We start from the raw sequence: 26281 nt of genomic DNA, 5'->3' as shown, positions 1-26281 counted from the left end.
ATTTATTTTTATATTATTACTGGTGGTAGTTCGATCAGAAACCGGAAAAACTTAGTACGTAAGTACTGCCTACATAATAGACAATTATGCTATGTATACTTGTCTATACAAACAAAAAGCAAAGAGGTATAATCAGGCATATATACCTATATATTTTTGTAGGGTTGGATTATTACAACTCATAGAAACGAATTCTTTAAAAAGTATCTATAGCCGATGTCAGTAAAATTCTAATTTGACGTATTAAAATATCCAAGTATAAATATACGTATTAATATATTTTTAAATAATAGGAGGGCAAACGAGCCTACGGGGTGACCAAAAAGGGTAGTCATTGCAGCCTATGGACACCCATTTTTAGTGGGTGCGTTGCCGGCCTTTGAGGGAGGGCACAGGAGGTACACTCTAACTTTGAACAGTTGGAGATCGTATCTCTCTCAACCTAATCCGGAAGTCGATAGTTGGTTCGCTAGTTGGCAAAAGAAAGTCTTGTGATGCGTTCTGTGGAAAATTCCATCAAGGTGAGGTTGATGAAATTTTAAATTGAAACGGCTCGTACGGTGTTGAAACGAATACAATTCTTTAGAAGACTCACTCAAACTATTCAATACGAAATAATATTCATGGGAATATATACAGGAAATAAAAGAATAAATGTGTAAATAATTTACTTAATATCTGTACATAAACTATAAAAAATATATTTTATTTACATGCTTATTTAATGATTTACAAACAGTACATACTTAATCTTGAAAAGTCTTTTAAATCTCTTTAATATAGATTCGATACCTTCCACACAATACATAAAATATTAACAATGTACACTTAAATACAAAAAAAAGCAAAATACAAAATGTATGTAGAGCTTTTAAGGTATAATTTATTAAATTAAAATAAATAGTTTGATAACCTAAAATAATTGCATGGGAGGTATCAAAGAAATTGTTCCTAGTCAAATATTTTTGGCTCAAGTTATGCCAAAAGATCAATTGCAAGGAACTTGTTTATATCGTAGACACACTCCTATATTATCTTCTGGGTTCTCTTTAACTGTAGGAGGTCCAAAATGCATGGATACGGCAAAGGGAGATATTGAAGATTCGACATGGCAATCCTCAAAACGCATCCCGGGACAAAAATTGCTCCCACAGTGGTGGGGATCACACACTCCCGGACTGAATACTGAACTCTAAAAAGAAGATAAACTATGTTTAAACGTAGACAAAACCCTATTTATTCTATTGGGATATTATAGTTAGTTCAAATCTATCTAGTCTAAAATTAATCACAAAAAGAAATTAAAGGCCTTAAGCTAAAAATAAAGAGAATACTAAAGAAATGTAAATTAAAATATACTATTCCATACTACAAGAAACTGCGTTTTATAATAATTATGACTTTGTTTATATAACTTTTATTATAATTGAAAAAATGTTTAATAACAAAGCTTTAATTCTAAATCGTAATAATTTAAGCCGTCCCCTCAAGTTATAAATATAGGTACGATTAAAACAGAAACTAGAATAATGATATATGATAATAAACTTACCGAAACAAAATACTCGTTTTCACAAGGTATTGTAACTCGGTCCCCGCATTTCTGTCTTCCGTACCCGCTAAGGCCTTTGCCATAGTTGCCATAGCCATAATACGGGAACACCTCGTCTCCATAGTTCTGGATGTATGGAGACCAGTGCCAGGTTCGACTCTGCCCCCATATCCAAGAAGGCCAGATATAACTCCATATCTATACATTAATTGTTAGTCTAACTACAGGGGTTTCACAAGGGAACAGCCTAGGCACACCTTTATTATTATGGTATATATATGATAAATTATTTAAAAATTTACTAAAATAAAATAATAATCCATAAACCTAGGTATTTCAATCCATAAAGCCAATTAGGTTCTAGAGTTTTAGTCTGGTGGGCTTATATTATTTAATATTTAGTTTTTTTAATACATAGTAAAAATTAATAATTTTGATTAATATTGGAAAATGGAATGAAAGCAATATAAATTTTAGGTTCTTTAGTATTGGATATTAAATATTGATATAATATTGGATAAGTAAGTATAAATAAATTAATATTATGATTACGATTATTTGCAAAAGACGTTAAAATTTTCATACATTTCTGCGTTTGTTTTACTAATTGGTACTTTACACATAGATCGGTACCAAATTGCGTGTCTTCCGAACAGAAACTTATTTCTAAAACCATATTTTTTCTGGTTTAAATGACTAAATAATGGGTGTCCCAACTAGAACGCAATTTTTAAATTTTAAATAAAACACAGATATTTAAAAAAAAAATCGTGAAACTTCACTATATCGTAAAGAAGACAGTATGAGGTTATGTATGGAACAAGATATCGTGCAGATGGCCGCCACGGCTTTGCTGGCACACACGGGATCTTTGAATGAAATTTTCAATAACCTTTTTGCATAAATGCTGCGGTATTTCATTAATGTAGCGTCCAATTTCCTCTTTTAAGGCTTGAGTCGTCGTAGGCTTATTCGCGTAAACCATCGTCTTCAAAAAACCCCAAAGAAAAAAATCTAACGGTGTTAAATCGCACGATCTAGGCGGCCAATTCTGGTCTCCAAAACGCGAAATAACACGACCGGGAAATGACTGATGCAGCAATTGAATTGTTTCTCGGGCTGTATGACATGTGGCGCCGTCTTGTTGAAACCACATGCCCTCCACATTCATTTCTTCAATTCTGGGCAAGAAAAAACTGGTTATCATTTCACGATACCGAACACCATTGACTGTTTGCGCTTGACCTACCTCATTTTCATAAAAAAAAGGTCCAATGATTCCTCCAGCCCAAAAACCACACCAAACAGTGACACGTTGAGGATGCATTTGCTTGTCGTGAATCACTCGAGGATTTTCCTCACCCCAAATGCGACAATTCTGCCTATTGACGAAGCCATCAAGATGGAAATGGGCCTCGTCACTGAAGATGATTTTATCGGCAAAATCAGCATTTTCATGTTGTCTCTCCAATACCCAATTAACGAAGTCCCTTCGCTGTCTATGGTCAGCTGGCTTCAGTTCCTGAGTCAATTGAACTTTGTATGCATGAAGATGCAAATCTTTCGTCAAAATTCGCTGCATAGTGGATATGGAGACACCAATTTGCTGAGCTCGGCGTCGAATTGAGGTGGATGGAGTTTGAGCGACATCATCACGTACAGCTGCGACATTTTCGGTCGATCGACCTGGTCGAAGGCGCGTTGTTGTCTTTACATCACTAACAGATCCAGTTTTGGCAAATTTATCCATTAATCTTTTTACAGTTGACTCTTTTGGAGCATTATTGTGACCCCACATTGATCGCAATTTGCGAACTGTAGCCGCAAAACTTTCACCATTTTGGTAAAACAATTTCACAATGAGAATGCGTTGTTCATTCGTGTAGCGCTCCATTTTTACTAACCTCGTATCTTCTACTAGCAAAAAATAACAATTGTTGAAATGTCAAACAATGACACTTCGAATGGCGTCAAATTTAAAAATTGCGTTCTTGTTGGGACACCCGTTACAAGACTAGCACAGATGAACAAATTAAAAATGTAAGCTCCATTACAATAAATAATGGCAAACATAATCATGACAACTGAAATACTTTAAGTAATAAATTACCCTATTCATTAAGCCAGGAGCAGGCGTTGGGGGCTCTACAATTTGAGGTTCAGCTCCAGACCCTTCTTCCTCCTGGATTTGGTCATTAACTGGCATCATATCGTCATTTTGGACTGGATCAGCTGAAATCAATATTATTTATAAAACAAAACTCTCACTCTCACGAGGAGGAACCTCGAAACTTTGGATTCGATTTTATCGGAATAATTGTAAACTATATAATAGTAGTGACAGTTGACAGTGAAGAAGCAATACAATAGACTGATATAAAGTTATATATCTTCTACATTCCAATTCTCTTCCAGAATAATTAATATATAACGTAAAATTTTATGATCTTGATATGAATATGATTTTTGTTGTATGTATTATGTATTTTTGTATTTCTAAAATAAGTAATAATAACTAATATAAAAACTAATTACCAATTAAATCTTCAGGTCCATTGCCTCCCGGTCCTATCCGAAAGGATCTGCTGTCACAAGGAGAGTATCGAATCGTACAAAATCCAATATTTCTTCGAATACACGATCTGTACTCTTGACTTGCTAAATGGCGACCGTTTGATGCAAAATTAAATGATCGTATTGTACCTAAAAAGTAACAATTAATAATTTTAATTATAATTTATAGATGTTAGAACACATATTATGTTTATAACAAGTTATTTCAATAGCACAGCCACCACCATCAATCAAACGACTATTTTTAAGGGTCTTTTTAAGTCCGTATCTATAATCTTCTAAATCACAATCAGTCTTGAGCATTGTCAACCATATTGACAACAATAGATCTATTGTTGATGGATTGTATGGAAATATCAGTAACATCCATTTCTTTGTTGGAATTTTATATAAACTCCAAGGATAAGAATTTCGGAATTTCGTGATAAGTCTTGCTAGATGCAATTACTAAAGCAAAAACTTCCTATAGTGAAACTTACCATTGCTTTCCGTGAGGTACTGCAAGCAATTATGTGGAGCTGAGTACGCTAGAGGCATCTGAGCAATCCGTAGCAACCACAGCCTTGGGTGATCTCCGCCTCTCATCCTGAAGGCCAGGGGAGTAGACCTAGTGGATGGAAGTTCACCATCCTCTCGAGTTTCTACCGCACTTGAGAGGGTATAGTATACTGGAAAAGGAATAACGATATATTTAAATTAAGAAAAATTGTAGATACGATGTTGTAGAGACACTCAAATTCAGAATCGAAACTTAGTAAGTCGGCCTAAGTATGACTCTGGAAAGTCAAAAACGTGTTTGATTTGAAATACAAAAGTAAAAATTTAAATTTTACTCTTATGATACACTCATAGAATCCAAACAAAAATAAAAATATAATTTTAATTACTGTATGCTAAAATGTTCTTTTAATATTTTATTTAAAAAATTGAGTATGAAGTTTTTTTAGTTTAATCTCATTTTTACAATTTAAGCGTCACAACCAGAAGGTTGTCGGTTTCTTGAAAGGTTTGTGATAATTATTATTGAAAATAAAACCTTACTACATTTATTAAGTGTGACGAACAGTAAAATGAAAGAAAATTGTGACCCAAATATACATATGAACATATCATATTATTATATCCTAAGTTATCCCAGAGCGACATATCTGATAGTCTTTATTACCCAAGTTGAGAACACAAATAATATGACGCTTGAGATTTGTATACGAAAAACTGTACTAAGTAAAGAACTTGATATCACCTTACCATATTACTATAAGTATACGAAATGTATTACTTCTATACGATATTATTAATTCAGAAGGAAGATATAATTTCTCTATATAGAATAGTTATTTAGATGTTTTAAACTAAAATAAAATATAAAACGATTTTCATGAACAGATAAAGCACCCAAGAGAAAGGTTTGTTTATATAATCTCAATATAGTATAAAACAAAATCGTTTCCCGTCGTTTGTTTGATTAGGTCTTTCATCCTACGTTCCTGAATCGACGCGAACGAATTCGCGTGTACAATAGCTATTGTATTATCAAATAATTCAGTAGGGCTGCAAAAATAATTTGTGCAGTCAAAGTCAAAACTTCATTTATACTTCAACATAATATACAATAAAAAAAACAATAATTCTAAATATTTACAAATACTTATCAAATTATGAATTAGAATGGACGGCAATTAATTCTCCGTCATTATTTTAAATCTTAAGACAAAGTTTTTGCTTTACAAGAAGCATCTAAAAACCTACCATTGTGCTTATTACTACTAGTTTGAAAATATAATTTATTAAAGTATAATAAAACATAATATTATATATAATAATAGGTGATAATAAATCAGAATATTTTATTATATAATCTACTCACCATGTTGTTTATGATTCTGCCCACACAGAGTTAAATTAGATCTTCCTTCACCAAGAATCATGGCGTCTTCATCACATGCACCAGTCCGTCTATTTGGCTGACCCTATAATCAATTTAATTATATATAATTTATTCATAAAAAACGTGTGTGTAATTATTTACACGCGTCAGAAGTTATACATCTTTGGCGTAACAAGATAAAAATCTTTTCAAAAGTTTTATTTTACGTTTGCAGCAAAAACGACACTAACAATAGGCAAAGCTAAAATGTCAACTATACCTTACTTCAGGGTGTCGGTTTTTTTGTGACGGTGTGCGGGCGCATCGTAAAAATTTACTCTCTTAATTTTTTCCTAACGCATCAAAAGAAGTATAACTTCAAAAATATACTTAAGTGTAAGTAACAATTAAATAATATAACATACTATCGTAAAATGTATGAAATCAATTTTCAACTGCATAATGCCGGCGTGTGTCTTCTCGATCTCAATTTTGCAGTCTTCCTCGCCAGACCAAAGTTCTGGGAAACCCGGGGATGAGAAATACGTTAGATTGTTTTGAACCGTACCTCCACACGTCACCTCAACTGAAATTGAATAGTTATAATTAAATTCTAGCGCTTTGGATACTAATAACGAAGCTTAGGTGTAATTTTAATGAATAATAAGGTATGAAGGAGCTAATCTTTATGCTACGCTTACAAAGTGTCGGGTTGACCAGTGTAAAATTAACGTTTCTTATGATATTAATTGTTATTTTATGTGCTTTTAAATAATTACAAATAATAAGAACCTTTTTGGTTTTTGTTTGCCAAAAGAGATCGACTGTTATGACCAGAATGCTTTACAAGTAAAAACAATTTTTTCAATTTTAAATAGGCACACAAATATGTGACCAACATTTTGTGATTAACGAAACAATTATGCCATCGAATCCAATGTTGAATGGCATAAGCGTCAAACACTAAATATAGTGTTTATGTACATTTATAAAATTGTAATTTTTAAACTGTTATTAAAACCCTAATTGCCTTTGACTAAAAATTTCTTACTTTCTACTTTGTGGATATAATGCGTGTTCACTTAAATGAAAGCGCAGGAAACGGACAATTTAAAACGTTTAACTCAGAAACCGTTGTCATTCGGTGACGATAAGGCATTTGCTTTTGTTTATAACGTTATATCTTTTAAACCAAGCATGGCGTTTATATTTATTTATAAAGTTGAATAGTGTTTGTTTAAAGACACGCTTCAAAATAAAGTCCATTAGTCGATGTTGGCAACATCATCGCGCCTCAAATTTATTTATTAAAGTGTTATACCGCGAAAGCGTAGGGTAGAGCCATATTATTTCAGAATTATTTGATAGATATATTTGTGGCATCAGTAAAAATCTACCAGCGACTGTCTATATACAATTTTAATATAAACTCGCATAAATAACAATGCTTGTACAAACATGCTTTGTTATTTATAAAGGCTGCAAAATTAGACTTTAAATTAAATTCTTTCACACATGTTTAATTCACACATCCTTACACATATTCACACAAGGACCACTCAATGGTTTAGTTTTATTTTGTTTATTATTATTGTTTAGTCATAGTATGTAGCCATGTTTTTGTATATTTTCTGTCCGTGATAGGAGTCTGGTGACCTCTGGACTTCTATAGTCCTATTATAGGCACCAGCCTCTCACAAACCCATATCATGTATTTTGTAGGTAATTTTTTTACGGATGAAACGCAATAATAATAATATTAGCGTCACGAAGATGTGCAGCGTTTGTATTGAAGAAAAGGGAGAGAGCGATTGAGAGAGAGTAATAAGAGCGAATGACCTTATAGAAATTCTATTATTAAAATTAAAATTTCGTAAAGAGAATTTATGAAATAATAGTACATATTTTGTATAAACATAAACAAGACTTAAAATTCGTTTGCCAAAGAAGTTTCACTTCTGACATGTGTACTTTGTACGCACGCACTTTTTTATCATGTTTAGAAAAACTGACTACTTTATTGGATTGGATTATTATTATTACCCTCTGATTGTTTTAAATCAGTTTAACTGTACATTGCGCGAAAATAGGAAACCGTTATAAATTTGGTAAAATGGACACTGCATTGTACAGTTGCAATGTCATCGAGAACGCTATATTGCGTATTGGTGGATAATTGAATTTCCCTTTCGCGATAATATTGGCTCGCTTGATTGCGTACGCCGTTAGCTCATCATGCCGTAATCTGTCATGTTTTATTGAAATGTTATTACATTGGTTTCTGATAATCCATTTTTAATTTATTAAGCTGGTTTTACTTTAATTATTTCACAGGCTTTTGAGGAATACAAATACTGTTTTATGTTGTTGCTTTTGGGAATTGCGTTGCGTAGAGATGTGGGGTGGGGTTAATCTGCATCTTCTACCGCATTTACCATCCAGAGTGTTCAGAGGAGTTGTTCAGATTAATACCTGCAGCTGAGTTTCATCATCGTCGAGGCAGAATACAAAATTCCACCCGTAGTTCCGCCCGTAGTTCCATAACTGAGCATTTTTTAAGGCAGTTTTTGCCGCGCACCACCACTATGTGGAACCAGCTGCCTACTGAAATATTTCCGAACCAATTCGACTAAGGTCCGTCAAGACAAGAGCATCACAATTCTTAAAAGGCCGCCAACGCACTCGCGAGCCATCTGCCATTGAGTGTCTATCACTTAAAATCAGGTGAGCCCGTTTGCTTTATAAAAAAATATATGGCTTATCACTTACCTCGTATAAAAGATAAGAATCACCATTAATTTGAATTTTGAGAAAACAATTGCCATCTACATGTATATATGTATTCTAGTACATCATATAGTTATAGTATAGCTTGAAATGTAGATCACAATATATGAGCTGTATCGAGATTGACTTTAAATGGAAAAATTTATCTACGTGGTTTAAAAGATGAATCCTAAATCTAGCCAAGCGTAAAATTTGTTTTATACCGATAAGGATGATTTGTTAAAATATTATAATATATTTTTAAAGCTTAGATGTTTTAAACTATTCGTTCGTAGATTTCAACACTTTCTTGAATAAATTAAGGGTGATTTCGTTTAATTACTAAGTTTTACATTTATTTTCATGAAATTTACGTGATCTAACATTACTTAACCCTTAATCTTAAATGATCGTGATTCATGTGCACTTTTTATTACACGCTTTATATTAGCTTCACCTGTATGTATGTATGTATGTAGCCGACTCCTTCGGACTCGATTTTGACCCACTTTAAACGGACAGATTTTATTCAAATTTTGCGCACCTGTCAAAGATCGATGACAATGCAATAATCCGAAAAAAAAAATAAAAAAAAATTAACTAAAAAATAAATAATAGTTTAAAAAAACAAAAAAAACACGCTTTTAAAGCACATCAAACTAAAAAGTGAAAAATAATTCCTAATTTAGGCTGAAAATGGTAATGAACAAAAAATACTGGTATTATTGTGAAAAAGCGTGGGTTGCTCTATAGACGAAAAATATGGCACAGAGCGCCCCACTCCTTTTCACAATAATATCAGTATTTTTTGTTCATTACCATTTTCAGCCTAAATTAGGAATTATTATATTATATTATTAGGAATTATTAAATAACTATTATTTATTTAAATGTATAAATAAGATGTCTTGTTATAATCGTTTATAATATAAACTGTCCAAAAACTATTTTGAAACATCAGCAATTAAAAAATTGTAATACAGCAAGATACTGTCGATGCCCCTGGATCAGTCAAAGAAATTAAATAAATTAAATATTATTTCGTTGTGTATTATTTTCACATGACACGAGATTTAAAAAACTGTTTGAAGTTTATGAAAACTTACGCTTATGAATGCTCGTCACATCAGTACAAAAAGCTAAGAAGTTTTAATGCACTAAATATGTGGTTATTTGTCTCCCGAGTGTATGATATCCAGAAATTATATCATATAATTGAAAAAAAAAACAAATTCATTATATTGTGCTGGCGCGAGTTTTTAATAATAATAGTAAAAGTAAACGATTATTCACTTAGATAAGGCTAAATATAAGCTTTTAGTTAAATAGTTAAGAGTAATTAATTCACAAGAAGAAAGTCCAAAAGCTTTTCATCTTGTTTTCCCGCGTCGCTAACTTTAAGCCCGCCTGAAAATAATCTTAAAGAGGATTACAAATTTATTTCCACAATACTTAAGCTATAAATTTAAATGAGTTTTTTTATTTAAAATTTTTAATCCTTACTTATGGCACATTCTGCGTATATAATACATTTCTATTCGATGCATTTATTTTTCTTTGTATCGATAAAAATTATATTATTATTATTCGATATCGATCTAAATTCCAAAATAATTAAATATAAGTTGTCAGCCATACAACGCCGGACAAGCTTAGGGGAAAAGCCGGATAGTTGCCCCACTTTTCGAAAAAGCTTTATATTTTTTAAATATGAACTTGCTGAATTAACATAGGTCTTTTATCTTCTATAAAAGCCTATTTTTGTATACATAATTAACAATGGTTTTGAATAAATACTGTTTTATGTGCAACTATCCCTTTTCTGAGATTCACCTCATAGTTACCTACTATGGCGGATAGTAGCCTAGCGTAGAAAATGCTTCGGGGGATACTTGCCTCATGCGTTTTTATTTTGGATAGAAAGAAATTTATATCAAATAGAGTAATCTTTATTATTTATTTAACAGTCTTTATAATTTACTGAGATATTTTATTAAGTACAATTTGAAATATTAAGAAACAACAGTAATTTTTTCCCCTTTTCACCGGAAGTAACTGATTTAACTGCTTTAGCACCATTCTTAGCTAATACTTTACCAATTTTATTTTTGAGTTGGACACCGCTTTCATCCATGTTAAATATTTTATCTGGCTAATCCCAACTATGTCTCAATTTTTCTAAGGCAAGTGCTAAGCTATCTTCTGTCCAGTTGATGTTGATGAGGCAATTTGCTCATCTATAATAAATATATAAAACTGTGAAGTAGATATTTATTTAATTTACAACAAGTTAGAGACAAAGTAAATTCGAATAAACATAAAAAAAACAGCAAAAAAATAAAATCCGTCTTTGCTTGTTAAGAAATATTTTAGTCACTCTAGGGGCAACTATCCGCGACAGTAAGTAGGGCGACTATCCTTTTTGATTCGGATACTTGCCCTTTTTATTTGCGAAATAAATAAAAAATATTTAGCAATAAAACATGATAAACAGTGTTATTTAAACTCTAATGCATGCAAAGAAACAAAAAGTTGACTGAAACCACGATCAGTAATAAAAATATTCAATAGAAATTACTTACCAATATAATTATAAGCCCGTCAAAGTTTCGCCGCGGAAGATTTTTGGTCACACGGACAAAACACTTGGGCCTATTCCGATGGCTTACGTGGCATTTAGGCCTGACGGGCAGTCACTACTTATTGTAGTAAAGCGCCAATACAACTTATAATCTTAACATAGTTTTTTAAACACCGGGGCATGTATCCGTCCGAGGCAACTATCCGGCTTTTACCCTATATTAATCAATAAAGGGGAACTAGAAAAATATTTTAGTGTAAAGGTCGAACGAACGCATATCCTTTGTCAGGAAATATTTCTTTGAGAAGAACACCCTCTTCTAGTACTCGTTGGCGTACTTTTCATTTAAATGTTAATCAGGCTAGGTTCTAATACTTTTACAACTGTTTTCAGAGTCATCTTTTTAAATATAACTAACATTAATCGAAGTCAAAGTCACATCATTTATTTCGATTAGGCATATTAAAAGGGCACCATTGAAAGTAAAAATTACAAAAATGACTAGCCCGTTCCAAAACGTAGTTTCATATGGAGAAGAATGGGTAAGAAACTCTATACTCTTTTAAAATAGTTTTTAGAATATTTGGTATACATAATTACATAGATTTGATTATTATTCATTGATCGACAAATTCAATGTAAGGCAGTATAGCTAACGACTGATTTGAGGTAGCCTATCTTGTTTTATTTCTACTTAGATTCAAATAATAGAATTTCAATAAATAACGTGCAGTACGGCTGCTTAATTTATTCCCCGTTGGACAAATCAACTGTCATGCACAATTTCTAAGTCCACAGAATGGGCAACAAATCAATACACAAACGAATCGTAAATTAACCTCAAATATCTGAAACAAAGGCTAGAAAGTAGGCGGCGTTCGTTATTCTCGTTGAATTTATTCTGCATTCAGAATGTCCCAGTGGTTGTAAGCGGCCACTAAACAAGCGTTTCGTAGTCCTATTAGTTGCTATTGTTTCTCTTTCATGCAAATATCAAAACGTTTATACTTGCTAATTTAATCTGTAATATCTGCTCTAGAATAAATTGACATTCCCTTTCCTTGTATGACATTGTCATACTATAAGTATGACCAACTTTAAAACACGTTTGTAAATTTAGATATACAGAAACTTGAGCTTTGTCTTTGACTGTAACCCTGCAACCCTTTCAATGGAGCATGGGATATGTTAGTTTAGTAATGTTAAAAGAAGGGATGTTGACCCCTGGAAGTACTGGTCTCGATCTTCCCTGTTACAAAAGAGAATGTTCGGTCTGTGAAGGATACTTGCTGTGTCAAGTACCTTCACCGGATCCGGTCTAAAGTGATTGTTCGTGGCGCCTTGGGGTTATGCGAGTTCCAGCACTAAGCAGTTGCGACGCGGAAGGGAATGCGCAATGCATGCATGCAAGTTTCCAAAAGTCACCATTTCTGCAGGAACATAACCAGACCCTCCATTCTAAACGTCAATTGGTTACTTACCTACACCAAAGCAAATAATATATACCCCATTCTGTAATCTTTACAGTTTAGATTTGTAATATACATTTTTTTCGGCTTTCTTTCTCCAATAGCATCTATATCTTCTATCCACCTATTTTTTACGACTAACTAAATCCACCGCCGCTTAATCTCTGGCCCGTCGCCGGTCCACTTGAATTGTTTATAGATTGGAAAAGTTGCGGTATCTTATCCACAACGATAGACGATTGCGATCGAAAGTACTTCGCCTAAAGCTAGACTAACTTGAAACGACTTCTAAGACCAGGAGTGAAGTTCTTTAAAACATTCGAAGAGAAAAATTTATGTGACTTTAAAGCGTTTGCTTGTGAAATTCGTCTGTTTATTTTGTCAATTTGTACGAGTTTAAACAAGTGATGTATACAGTTGAATATTCTTTTTTGAGATATATTTTAATGCTAGTAATTATAGGAATAAAATAAGATTCGCTATTGTAAAAAAATACCAGACAAAGTCGGCATAAGATTGCTTTTTATATAATATATAGCAACGTTTCTGTTCGATGGTAAAAAGAGACTAAAGTTCTTTTTAACTACAGAATCACTACATAGTTTAAAACAAAGTCGCTTTCTCTGTCCCTATGTATGCTTAAATCTTTAAAACTACGCAACGGATTTTGATACGGTTTTTTTTTAATAGAGTGGTTGAAGAGGAAGGTTTATACTTTATATTCTAATGTGATGTCGTAAATAATTACATTTTTTTCGCTTACATTGCAAACGCACGCTGAACCCTACGAGATTAATCAAAATTAATCGCTATGTTTTTATACAGGGTGGGCCATAAAGGTGTTGGCGATTTAATTCTTCAATTTCTCGGAAACGCGTGGCGCGGGGCAGCTGCGGGATATGTTGTTAGCTGCCCCGCTTTCTGGAAATTTAGTCGCCATGGAGCCGTACACGGGAGCGCAGCGTGCATTTTGTATCCGAGCGTATTACGAAAACAATAAATCTGTGATTTCTGCACGTTTGTATCGACATGAACACGGTTTACGCGATTTAAGTGAAGCTCCAAGCGCCAATGTGATACGGAAATGGATCAGAATGTTCGAAACAACCGGCTCAACAGTACCAATTACGCCTAGTGGTCGCCCAGCTTCTGCAAGATCAACCGACATTGTGGAGCGAGTTCATGTTTCAGTTCAGGCAAGCGATGATGGTTAGAGCTAACAATTATTGCAACATGATAAAAGACTTTTTGGTGCCAGCTTTGCAAGAACTTCAAGGCAATACCTCGGGGATGTGGTTTCAACAGGATGGGGCCACATGTCATACGGCTAGGGTATCCATAGAGCTGCTGAAAAATGTGTTTCCCGGAAAACTCATTTCGAAAAGGGGGGATATTGAATGGCCACCACGTAGCCCCGATCTCTCTCCATGCGATTATTTTCTATGGGGCTACCTCAAATCGGTAGTCTACGAAAATAATCCGACCAATTTGGAGCAGCTGAAGACGAATATTATTCGGGAAAGTAGCAAAATACCGAAAACAACTTTTAAACGAGTTTTCCAAAATTTGCGACTTCGGTTCCTAGAGTGCTAAGCAGTCGAGTGAGGTCATTAGGACAACACTATTTTTAGGTTTTAAAATTCCTGTGTTTCTAGTTTTTAAAAATACAAATATATTTTTGTTATGTCTCGTAGTTCTTTTTTAATTGAATATTGAAACCGCCAACACCCTTATGGCCCACCCTGTATAAAACGTTCACAGTTTTTCTGTGGTGTATTTAGTATCAGCATTGCACCCGTCCGAAGCCGGGGCGGGTCCTAGCGACCTAAGAAATAAAATGATTAATTTTAAAGTGAAAATATGACAAGCCAGCGACCGCAGGAAACTAGAAAATATATATTCACAAATCTTAGGTAAACTTGATCTCTATATCATACCTCGACCGAGGGATCTAACACGGCTGTGGGTGCCTGCATGTTGCACCGCGTTATATTCCAAAAATTGTTACGCCATGGCTATAAAAATATTTAATCACCTTTCTAGATGTTATAGATCACTGCCGTGTAATGCTTTCAAGGGGAAGTTTTAATTTTTAAAGTCAAGGTGCTTATATAGCGATGGCGAGTATTTGGCCCATAAGTTTGCCAACAATTAATTATAAATAGTTTGACTTATTATTATGACTTAATGAAAATTAATGTCACATTTACATTCCTTTTTTTTGTATGGCTGATTGTGCGGATTTTTATAATTGATCTATATAAATGTACCACTTTGTTGAAAATAAATGATTTATTATTATTATTACTACTCACAAACACAACACACTCCCAGCCCGTGTGCGCAGTCCCCAGAAGCGGTCCCGTCTCGCTGCCTGCAGTCATATGGGTTCATGCAGATACCAGATCTAGCCACGTGATGCCCAGTTGCCAGACACTCTCTCTCACCGCCAACTGGGAAGAAGTTCAACACCTTTCCCAGCGTGAATACACCTAGAACAAAGAAATACATAAAAACTTTAGAGGTGTCAAGGGACACCCGGATGGAACGAAATTCCTTTCGATTAATTTATATTTTAATTGGTATCATAACAGTATGATAGATTTTCTCGACACCAATCTTACGACAAAAAAAAAAGCCAACATCACGAGGTGTTCCCAGGCGGTCACCCATCCAAGTACTGACCTCGCCCGACGTTGCTTAACTTCGGTGATCGGACGAGAACCGGTGTATTACAATAGCAAATAGCAAAAAAGTGTGGTGACAACTTTTCGTAAGAATTTATTCTGTCTAGCCCCCTTTCACAACGCGCGATAAGGAACTTCGTTCCAATAAATATATGTGCGCTTTAACATTCGCTCTAACGGTGAAGGAAAACATCGTGAGGAAACCGGCTTGTCTTAGACCCAAAAAATCGCTTGCATCAGGCACAGAAGGCTGATCACCTACTTGCCTATTAGATTAACAATTGATCATGAAGGGATACAGAAATCTGAGGCCCGGTTGTAGCGCATTGATTTATTTTTTTATTAATTAAATGACTCTAAAATGACAAATACTGTCTGTGGTTCTCAAATCAAGGACGTATTTATTCGCCAAGTATTTTGTTGGAATGAGAGAAGGTTGCTCGGAGCTGCATGCCCCTTGCTCCACATGACATGGAATTAATCATATAATGTATGTCTGTCTGATAGTCTTAGTTTTGGTATACAAATATACAAAAATATGATAAATCACCTACTTCTTAGTTAATATATTTTATTTACAAAATGTATGTGTTGATGATTTTTTAAACGTAAATTAAAACTGAGGAGTTTGTTTTTTTGACGTGCTTTTATTACAGGAACCAATGGTTCGAATTGAAAAGTTGTTTTGTGAATTTTTTAATACATAATATTTTAGTACACAGTCCATTTATCAAAGTAGAATAACTCAAAACTTTTTGTTAATAAACATTAGATTATTGGCAGATAATGTTTTAGTACCATTCAATAAGTACCAAATTACAGTACATTATTAAAAATTACACTTTTAGAAAATAATAAGTATTTTGAAATTACTCGGTAAAAGTTGCTTTTGATTAAAAGCTACTATTAGTTCTCGAAGGCGTCGAAGTTTTTTACCTTTTTCTTCTCTCACTTTCACCTGAGAATCATTAATCTTATAAAAAACGTAGATACATTTCTTTTATTCAACCTTTTTGTATCAAAGAACACTTTGATACTTTCAGTCTTTGAGATCAATTTGTATTGACGCAATGACTTTTACAAAGTCTTAAATATTATAATACATAAGCTGCGAAATTCTCATTTATGATACATTTTAGATAAAATGTTATTATCTTTCTTTCTATCTATTGTTTGTGTATTGAGAAAACTATACGCATATATACTTCTGTACTAATATTTAAGAGGAAAGATTGGATTGTTTTTCTGGTTGGCTTTTTAGGCTCCAAAAAATTATGTCACCATCAGAATCCTACATTATCCATGATGAACATAGGCAATTGAATATTTAATAAAAAGAACCGTATAATATCAATAATGTAATAATGTAACCCAAGCTGTAAAAAAAATTATCAAAAAAAAATTATTTATCGCGTACGTTGCAAACTATGGACAATAGAGAAAAGTGAATGCACTATTGTTTTAAATCTACAAAATAAATATCATTTGCCTACATATTTAAAAAAATCCAGTCGAAGGCTAGTTAGAAATAAAGCTTACATTGTATTCCAGAACCTGATTTCTATCTCTATAAAAAGCGTTTCTACCAAATTTCATTCTAAACTAGTCATATTATAGCGCGATTGGAGAATTGGAGCTTGTTGACCTCGACAAACATTGATTCACTTTTTATAAACAAAAACATAATGCTATTACTAAACGTGAGTAAGCATTTGTTTCTGCAAATCATTGATCTAAACTTTGCTTACTATAGCGATCCTTAACATAATTTCAAAGTAAAAGGTGAAATTAATCAGAAATCGTCGTAGTTCTGTGTATAAATTTACTTAATTTATCTTATGAAATTTGTCTATGGAAACTATTCGAAAACTACAGCATTGAAAAATCCTATCTAAACTATTTTAGGATTTCTGAACCATTTTATGTTGCGACCCACGAAAAAGCCACTGTCTTTCGACCCCGTCACTGTACAATTGAAATTTAGTTTTATAACACAACACTATAATTATTCATTACTTTAATAAACGGATCTTTTGCACCTATGTGTAGTTTGTATTTATTATTTTTCAACCGACTGCGACCCCCTTTTAAAACCAACTCGATCCCCGTCGTAAAACGATGATTTATCGTATGATCATCAATGTCACACAATTAATAAACACATAAAAAATTATATCAAATGTTTGGTGTCATTTTCCACTTAGATACCAAAGAAAAATCAAAGTCCTTGTCACAATTGGGCACAAAACTTCCAACATGTTTTTCAGTTAGTAGTTCATACTTAGTTTTGGATGTCGCTAAGTATCACACTTGAAAAATGCTTATTCCATATATCAAAAGTAACGGCAAGAACTTTCGCACGTCTATACTACTTAATGATAAATTTGCATGCAGATAATTATTATATGATTTCTATAGCTAATTTTGCGTTAACATTTTTAAGAAATAAAGAACGCCTGTGGGCACATTAGCATGCTTTGTTTTTAAAGTTTGATGTTTTAAGATCCATTCTAGCCATCAGGTTCTAAAACACTTCCGAGTTGTGTTTTTCATATTTTATGTATGATAAAGCCCTGACTTGACGCCTCCTGACTTTTTTTTTGGGTATGTGTTTGTGGCGACACCTCAAACATAAAGTCTACATGAACAATCCGAGGAACATCAGTCAGCTAACGGAAAATATCCGTGGGGAGATGGCAGCTATTATCACCCCAGATTTATTGACAAGAGTTGTCACAAATCTGCATTCTTGTTTAGAGGAGTGTCGTCTTCGTGAGGGCCGTCATTTAGATGATGTTATTTTTTAAAAATAAACTTCATTTAATTACCTTATCATCCTATATTTTATTTCAACTATACCTTTTGTATTTATTTTTTTAGCCTATACTTAATTAATGCACGTTCTATTGCGCCACCATGTATAATAGAACAAATAAATAAGACTTACACAAACATTTATTAGTTTTCTATTATAGTTATTAAAATGACGTCTAAAAATATACAGTAATTAGTTACACGGTAAATTATATATATTATAACTGGTAACAAGAAAGTTGATTTTAACTGGTTTATCTTGAGAAAACCCTGAGTCATAGGGGTATTTGTCCTAGATTAATAAAAATTACCTACATATAACATTTATTAATTTTCTTTCCAATTTTAATTTGTACGTACGAGATTTGACTGCATTCGCAAACCTAACTATCTTATAGAAAGCAGACGCAGAAGCAGAGTTTTTTTTTATTAATATTGTTAAACTTAACTGAACTTTAAGTTAATATACGCCCCTGGTTTTTTGAACGCAAACCCAAAAAACCAACAACCCATTTCCAGGGTTTAATTTTCAAAGATTAATATTTTAATTAATACGAAGTAGAAAAACCAAATATTTTATCTGCATTTTCATTGTATTTTCACTCAACCTTTAATGGCGAAAGTCGCTATATAATAAGCCACTTATAATTCATATATATTAGGTCCTTACATATGAAATTGGCGTTTTGTATGGGAGGAACAAAAAGTAGATTTTTTTAAATAGAATATATTAAATTAATCAAAGTATGTACCATTTCTATTTATGCACTTTTGCCATATTTTGATAGTTACAGATATTATGTACAGGTAAATAGCTGTAAAAAATGTATGTATTTGGAATTCCTATCCAAAGAGAAGATATTTGAGGTTAAAGTGACCAGTATAACAAAACGTCAATCTCGTATGTAAGGACCTAATATTATTTATTACTTGAAAACAGGTATAAGAAGCAAAAAAATGCACTAACTAAAAAAAATTAAGAAAGACGAAACTAAAAAGGCTAATGGTAAGCCGAAATGTTTTGAAACTATATCAGACATGGTCACGGACAGTTGTCAGACGCTTTAGTTAACTTAAAACAAGTAGCTTTGCGCTTTACCGTAGTTCACTTTCACTAGAAGTTTTTATCGCAATTGTCTTTTTATTCAAAACCGTAGTTTGTTGGATAGAACTTGTTTATTGTGTCTACCTGAACTGAATAGAAATAAAATTGTGTGTATTTCGGTTCTAAGATACTTTTTTCTCAAGGAATTACATTCAATTAATAAGAAAATGTAGAGTGGGTTAGTTCTGTACAACATGTTATGAAATTATTTGAAAATAAGCTATATAAAATAAAAATATTAGTTTCCAACAATATTTACAAAAGTGCGGGTAGGTCGCATCGATGTTACAACAGGCATTATGTGACTAACGAATAGTAATAATTTCTTAGACGCTCGTTCACAGATATGGGTAAATGCTTGATGCTTGTAAATACATATTTATTCCATTATATTGAACTTTTACGATTTTTATAGACATATATATATGTATGTTTTTATTTTTGTTATTTTATAGGTATGTTGTTAATTATATATACTTTTAATTTTTTTTAAATGTATATATTTATATATTTTACTTTATACAAACCGAGATCCAGTTGACCGATTGGGTAGCGCGTGAACAATGTGTGCGTTCTCTGGTTCCGGATTACAGTGAGTAAGAATGTTTATACTACCCTCATCCTACCTATTGGTGTAATAAATTCTCCTGAACTTGCTTCTATCACTCAAGGGCCACATAATCAAGCTACACTTTTGATAAGCCACCACTTTTATCCGATAAACTTTGTGTTATAATCTGTCGCAGCTTCACTTAAACATATACCTACGTATATTAACCAGTTTATAAATTAAATTTCACGCATTGTTCGTCACATACTTTAGGTCTCTTCATGGATTTTCTAAGTATTGTTAAATGAATTGTTAAAATATAATGTTTTATTTCCTTATTATTTTCCATATCGTTTCCGTTAAATTTTTCGAATCCATTCTCAATACTTCTTGCAAAAGACGAAAGTAGAATCCCGTAGGCTGTTTTCATTCATTATTCCTTCGTGAAACAGATGTAGTAAATAATTGTTAGTGAATAATGAGCCAAATAGCAACTTGAAAACAAAAAGCTCTCAGCATAAGAACCAGTGGAAGTGAAGTCGTGTTTTCAGTCAAAGCCAAAGGCGGTTTGGCGGCCAAAATCGTTTAAAGTAATCAAACAAGGCTGCTTGCTACAGTTAAAGAAATTTACTAAATGGTATTCAGTATTCAATATACAATGGTGTTGCTTAAGAACTGATCAAACTTTTGAAGATTGTATGTTTTTTTGGGTAGGATTATTGAGCCTGTGTCGAAAGAGAACAATTGTAGGATTTAAGGTTGCATCCGTTCTTTTATTTTTATTCATTTATTATTGTTATCTTGATAATACTGTTATATAATTATAGATCAATATAATCATCTTAATACTCAGTTCTCATATATAATAGACTTATAGTATATATAGTTGTAGAGTAAAACTATATTATAATATAATGGGTAAATGTATTACTATAATTTCAAATTACTACTTGTATATTTAATTTATTAAACTGTTATAGTGTAAATGGGGCCTTAATATAGATAATAATGTAGCCCAATTCCAATAATTATGTATAAAAATCCGATATAAAAATGCCGGAAAATACACAATGTTTCACATAATATATACAAGTTATATGTCAAACAGTGGCACTCAATGTAGCGTGACAAATCATTGAAAATACGCAATTAGTCATCAATACTTTCACTGACAGTAAATTCGCTTCCTATGCTTGTTTGCTATTTACATTATCATTGTGATTGTTGATATTTTCATTATAACCATCCTCGAAACGAAATATGGATATTTTGAATTAAAATTTACTTACACATAAATAGGAACAAATTATAATACTTTAAATAATTTCCACATATTCACCACGCTCACAACTACTTATGCTCTAGTTTTATCTTGTTTATTACTTTTGTTTAGTCATAGTATGTAGTCATTTCTTTGTCATATTTTCTGGCCGCGGTGAAAAGCTCGTGACCGTAACAGGTCTTACATCAGCATCAGGCATCAGGCTGCCACAAAGATGGCAAATACCTGGAGCATGTAAATCCGTAAAATGCAATATTGTGAAGCGTAAATATTATTTACATATCATTATATATATAATTCTTCTGTGAGTGTGTATGTCACTGAACTTCTCTCAAACGACTGGACCGATTTTGATGAAATTTTTTGTGTGTGTTCAAGGGGATCTGGGAATGGTTTAGATTCACAAATCAGCCCGCCAGATGGCGCTGCAGTCGGTACTTTCATACTTTGCTTTACTAATCGCTTGAAATATCATGCAGGACAACGTCTGTCGGGTCCACTAGTATATATATATAAAAATGAAACCGGTTTTCCGTTGTCACGACATAACATGAAAACGGCTTGACCGATTTGTTTGATTCTTTTTTTATAATATTCCTTGAAGTACGAGGATGGTTCTTACGGAGAGAAAATTTAAAAAAAAATAGTGAAAAAGTCTAAAAACAACACTTTTCTATATTCCCATACAAAATATTCGTAATAATATTTAAAGGCAATTTGAACTTTACTACCATATCATAAAGTTCAAGTGTTAGTGGAGGGGTTCCGGGAAGGTAAATTTTTATTTTTTGACATAATGTATATTTTGTTGTATTATCAACTTTCTTTTTTTTATCTTACTAGCTAGACCGGTGTCCCGAATAGCAGAATAAGTATTAAAAAAAATAAAGAATCGACTGTTAGGCGGTACAATGTTCGCCAGGCCAGCTAGATTATAATAGATATCTATTCAATATTTAAATATATAATATTATTAATATATTATTTCTATTAATAGCGCTAACTGCCACAGGGACCAAATTTGTTTTAATGTTCTTTTTATTAAGAAAATTGTAAATACTGTATATTTACATATTTCTGTTATATTTGCCTAAAATGGCTTAACATTTATCACCTTTTAGTATGTTCTTATTATAGAAACACAAACTATACAAATCTCCAATCCTAAAACATACATATAAAATTTATTTTCATACAAATCATGAGATCAAAGAATAGATCTTTCTATCTCATGTCTTCTTAGACATGAGATTTTTATACCATTAAGATAAAGACATTTTAATCAAAATCTACTTAACTGAGACCATTAAAAGGATTTGCGATTCCAATTCAGTTAAAACAACCGTCGATGTTAATATTAATGGTTCTTTTAGTTCTAGTACTGAAATAATAAAACGAATAAAGTTTTACTATTCGAAGAATTACAACTTCATTTTCACTCTAGTTTTATTATTCAGCTGTTTTGCGGTGGTTAGAAAATCTCATGTGTAATTCTTACATTATTTATTAATGCATAGTTTAGATAGGAGTTTATAGTAATGGAAATCTAAACTATACATAGTTTTTCTGGCCACCAGAACGGCGAAAATTTACAACTTATTTTCCAATAACTATTGTTTAGTGTATAAAAACGGGTCTAGTAAAGTCTTACGGGTCCGGTAAGATTCATAGGGGAGAGTTAACATGACTCTTATATATATATATATATAACATAAGTATACATATACAGTATACATTTTGGGTCTGTCAGTATAGCACGAATTTTTCAGTAAGAAAAGTCTGTTAATGCAGAACGTGGTTTGAACTGACTACTACTTATTAAGTTTCATACTAAAAATAGCAGTGGCACTACAACCTTTTAGGTCGGGTCCTCAGTTTTCTGTATCTATTTCGTGATTATTAGTTTTTTCTAATCGGAAAGTAGGTTATCAGCCATCTGTGCCTGACATGCCGTCAACTTTTAGGTCGTACGAGTTCGTTTAGGTGTACGAGCGATTGTTTAATAAGCACATAATTACGAGTAGACAGAAAACGTATTGAAGATTGAACCTACAACCTCAGGAATGGGAATTACACGCTGATGTATTAATGTATTAATGTAAAGTAGGAACAAACCGTGATCCATGTGGTATCAAATTATTTCAGTATTATTATGTAGCCAAGTCCACATTTCAAGGATCGTCATGCTCGCTTAAATGTCATTGCTTGTGGCGGCGTCCATGCGTCGGGTTGTCTCTCTCCCTTAAATATGGCGAGGGGGCCGATGGCTGGCCATGCGTCATACTCGTGAACGGGTGCTACTTGTGGTGACTGGTCGTACTTGAATTCGTGTATGCGGTGATGTTAATTATTTCGACTATGTGTTTGCGTGTTGTTCCCACGAGAATGTAAGTGCGTGCTCCTATTTCACCATGCCTCCTGCTGATAGGGGACAAGTCTTTGTTTTTAATTTATGTTATTATTATTAATTACTTAAGATGTCATGTGGAACATGGTGTAATGGTTGCAGCTCCTTACAAACGTTGTGTAAAAAAAAAACATGGCGATTAAAAAGAGTGGCGGAGAGTTTATTGCCAGTTCTTCTCTTCCGTTCTACGCCCTTGATTTGAGAACTGGCAGTAAATGTAAAATTAGAAGCATTAATATGTATTTCTTTAATGACGAATCACAAGTGTACATTGTGTTACCTATGTGAATAAATGATTATTGAATTTTTGAAAAAAAAAATTTATTATTTAAACTTATTAAGTGCATGAAATGACGAAATTGCAAATAAACAAAATTCATGTCTCGGTTACTCAATAAAAATACTGTAGTGAAGATCTTTTTACTCGGGTTTGTTTTATAAGTTATTTATAATATTAAAATTTTCATAAATTAAATATAACCGAAAGCGCTAAATAACCTTTTATCATGAGCATAACCCACATACAAACCCTCACTTTCACACCATCACACAAAACAGCCGAATTAGGTATTACTTATTTAAATGTATTTAATCTTTTTTTTTTTTTTTCGTAAATGTTTGAACCTTTTTGTATATACATATATATATATATATAATGTATTCCATATTTGGCTTTATCTTTGATTTACTTGTTTTTTACGATTACGAAATAAATACGTTGCAAAAGTTTATTTTTTTGTATTTTAGAACGAAGTTTATCTATTAATATATATAAATTACTCGTGTCACAATGTTCGTTCCCATACACCTTCTTGTGATTTTTTTTATGTATATTCATTAATTTATTTATTTATTTTAATTAAGTCTGAGAATCGGCTAATATATATATGTATTTTAAACCCCTAAGTGATAAGGGGTGTCCACCCCAAAATTTTATTTTGTATTTTTTAAACAATTTTTATATAATTATAATCCGTATGCTACAACACGAGATTTCATTTTTTTAACGAAAAAAAACGGAATCAAGTAGTAGTAAAGTTAGTTGAACTATATTTTGTTCAAACAGTATGTCTTCCGCTTCACAAGCCGGGTTAGACAAAGGTTTTTTGTGTTAATTGACAGTACCGTGTACATAAGTGTACCACGGGGTGAACCACTGCAGTTATGTGGCTCGTACCATACAGGACTAGCTAATATCAACCGGTTCAGGGAAGCACTACATCACTACGGAGAGACGTATAAACATTTCGTCTTTGGTAAAAATCTATATGTTTATAGTAAGGTAAGTTTTATCTCATATTCAAAGTATATATATGTAACAGCAACGTTATATACTACTATAGTTTTATTACTTAAATGAAAAATGTTAAAATTAGGACGTTCGCCATAGTCTTTATTTTTATAATTGTTCCAAAACTGAACTAACAAATCGATTCGAAAAAAAACTTATGATTCAAAATTCAAAATTCCCGAAGTAGGTAAGTAAATAAATAATTGGAAAGACTTAAATGGGAAAATATTTTAATGACTGGACTACATTGAAAAATAACACAGTAATTTAAATTTACTTTTATTTCTATTAACATCTCTTAATTTTATTTATTATTTTTTTCCTATCACTTGTCTTAAAAACAATCTTTCGCACCCTTTTGCCTTAAACCTACTTGAATATTTCACGAGCCTAACCAAAAATAAATATGATAAAACTTCGTTGCGTTAATATGTAGTTAGCCCCTAACCGCAATATTAAACGGCTTGATGCGGCACTTTGATATACTTTCTAACAGATCTCGTTAAACGCATCCATTTGAACTTTCGACTGTAACTAGTTTTCCATACGAATTTTCCACTCAGGGAACACCCCAGAGTCATAAAGAATTAGATTCTGAATTGGATATTAAAAACGTTTAAAAATACCCTATCTTCTACCTTCTACAAAAAACTTTCTTTTTTATTTTACAAACCATCGAATAATATAACTATAATAAAAGGTCTAAAGTATATAACTTCATTATAATAAATTTAAACATAAAGAAATCCAAAATAATTAATAATAAACGTTTTGGTGTCGCAATGTAATACGTAATATTTTGATGACAATTTATGACGAAAAACAGCCTTCCATTCATTATTACGGGTTATTTTTACTAGTTTACGGGCTACTACGGGTTTTGACTTTATTACATTTTGCTTATTTCAAAAGGTTTTAGTTAAAAAAAATTACCTACCCCCTAACATACTTCATTTAGACGTGGAATATATAAACTAGCTATATATTTTTAAATAAAGTACTATTTACTTATACTTTATTACCATAATCAAAAACATAAACATAACAAAAATAATAAAAGCCGGTTACAAAAATTAAAAGGCAACGGGCGGCCTTATCGCTAACAAGCGATTTCTATACTATGTTGTATCTGTAAATGTACAGCACATCAATATAAATAGAAAGATTTGAATTTAATTATATTTTAATGTTAAATGGGCTATTTTATTTTTTAATTTTTGAAATTCTGAAGTAATAAGAAATAAATATTTATAGAAATTGCTATTTTTATTTAAAAATGACACAAATAAATTTAAACTAAATTAAATTATAATAAATCTAGTCTATTACAAGTTCA

General features: G+C 32.3%; 1 protein-coding gene across 2 annotated transcripts in view; it reads right to left on the bottom strand.

Annotated features, from left to right (window-relative positions):
• Positions 1-651: 651 nt before the first annotated feature.
• LOC125060971 overlaps positions 652-26281 on the bottom strand; it is a 34757-nt gene continuing 9127 nt past the window's right edge. The window contains exons 2-9 of one of the 2 annotated variants that reach the window (XM_047666102.1): positions 15125-15301; positions 6419-6579; positions 5994-6096; positions 4606-4794; positions 4088-4255; positions 3663-3784; positions 1553-1750; positions 652-1192 (exon numbers count right to left, since the gene is read on the bottom strand). In XM_047666102.1, coding sequence (XP_047522058.1) covers positions 989-1192; positions 1553-1750; positions 3663-3784; positions 4088-4255; positions 4606-4794; positions 5994-6096; positions 6419-6579; positions 15125-15301 — 1322 coding nt within the window. In that variant the 3' untranslated portion in view covers positions 652-988. The remainder of the gene's footprint in view (positions 1193-1552; positions 1751-3662; positions 3785-4087; positions 4256-4605; positions 4795-5993; positions 6097-6418; positions 6580-15124; positions 15302-26281) is intronic. The other variant, XM_047666103.1, reaches the window with a different exon arrangement.

This window comes from Pieris napi, chromosome 22 (genome assembly GCF_905475465.1).
Source record: "Pieris napi chromosome 22, ilPieNapi1.2, whole genome shotgun sequence".
Taxonomy (NCBI): domain Eukaryota; kingdom Metazoa; phylum Arthropoda; class Insecta; order Lepidoptera; family Pieridae; genus Pieris; species Pieris napi.
Note: the sequence above shows the minus strand (reverse complement) of the source record. Positions and strands in the feature narration are given on the sequence as shown.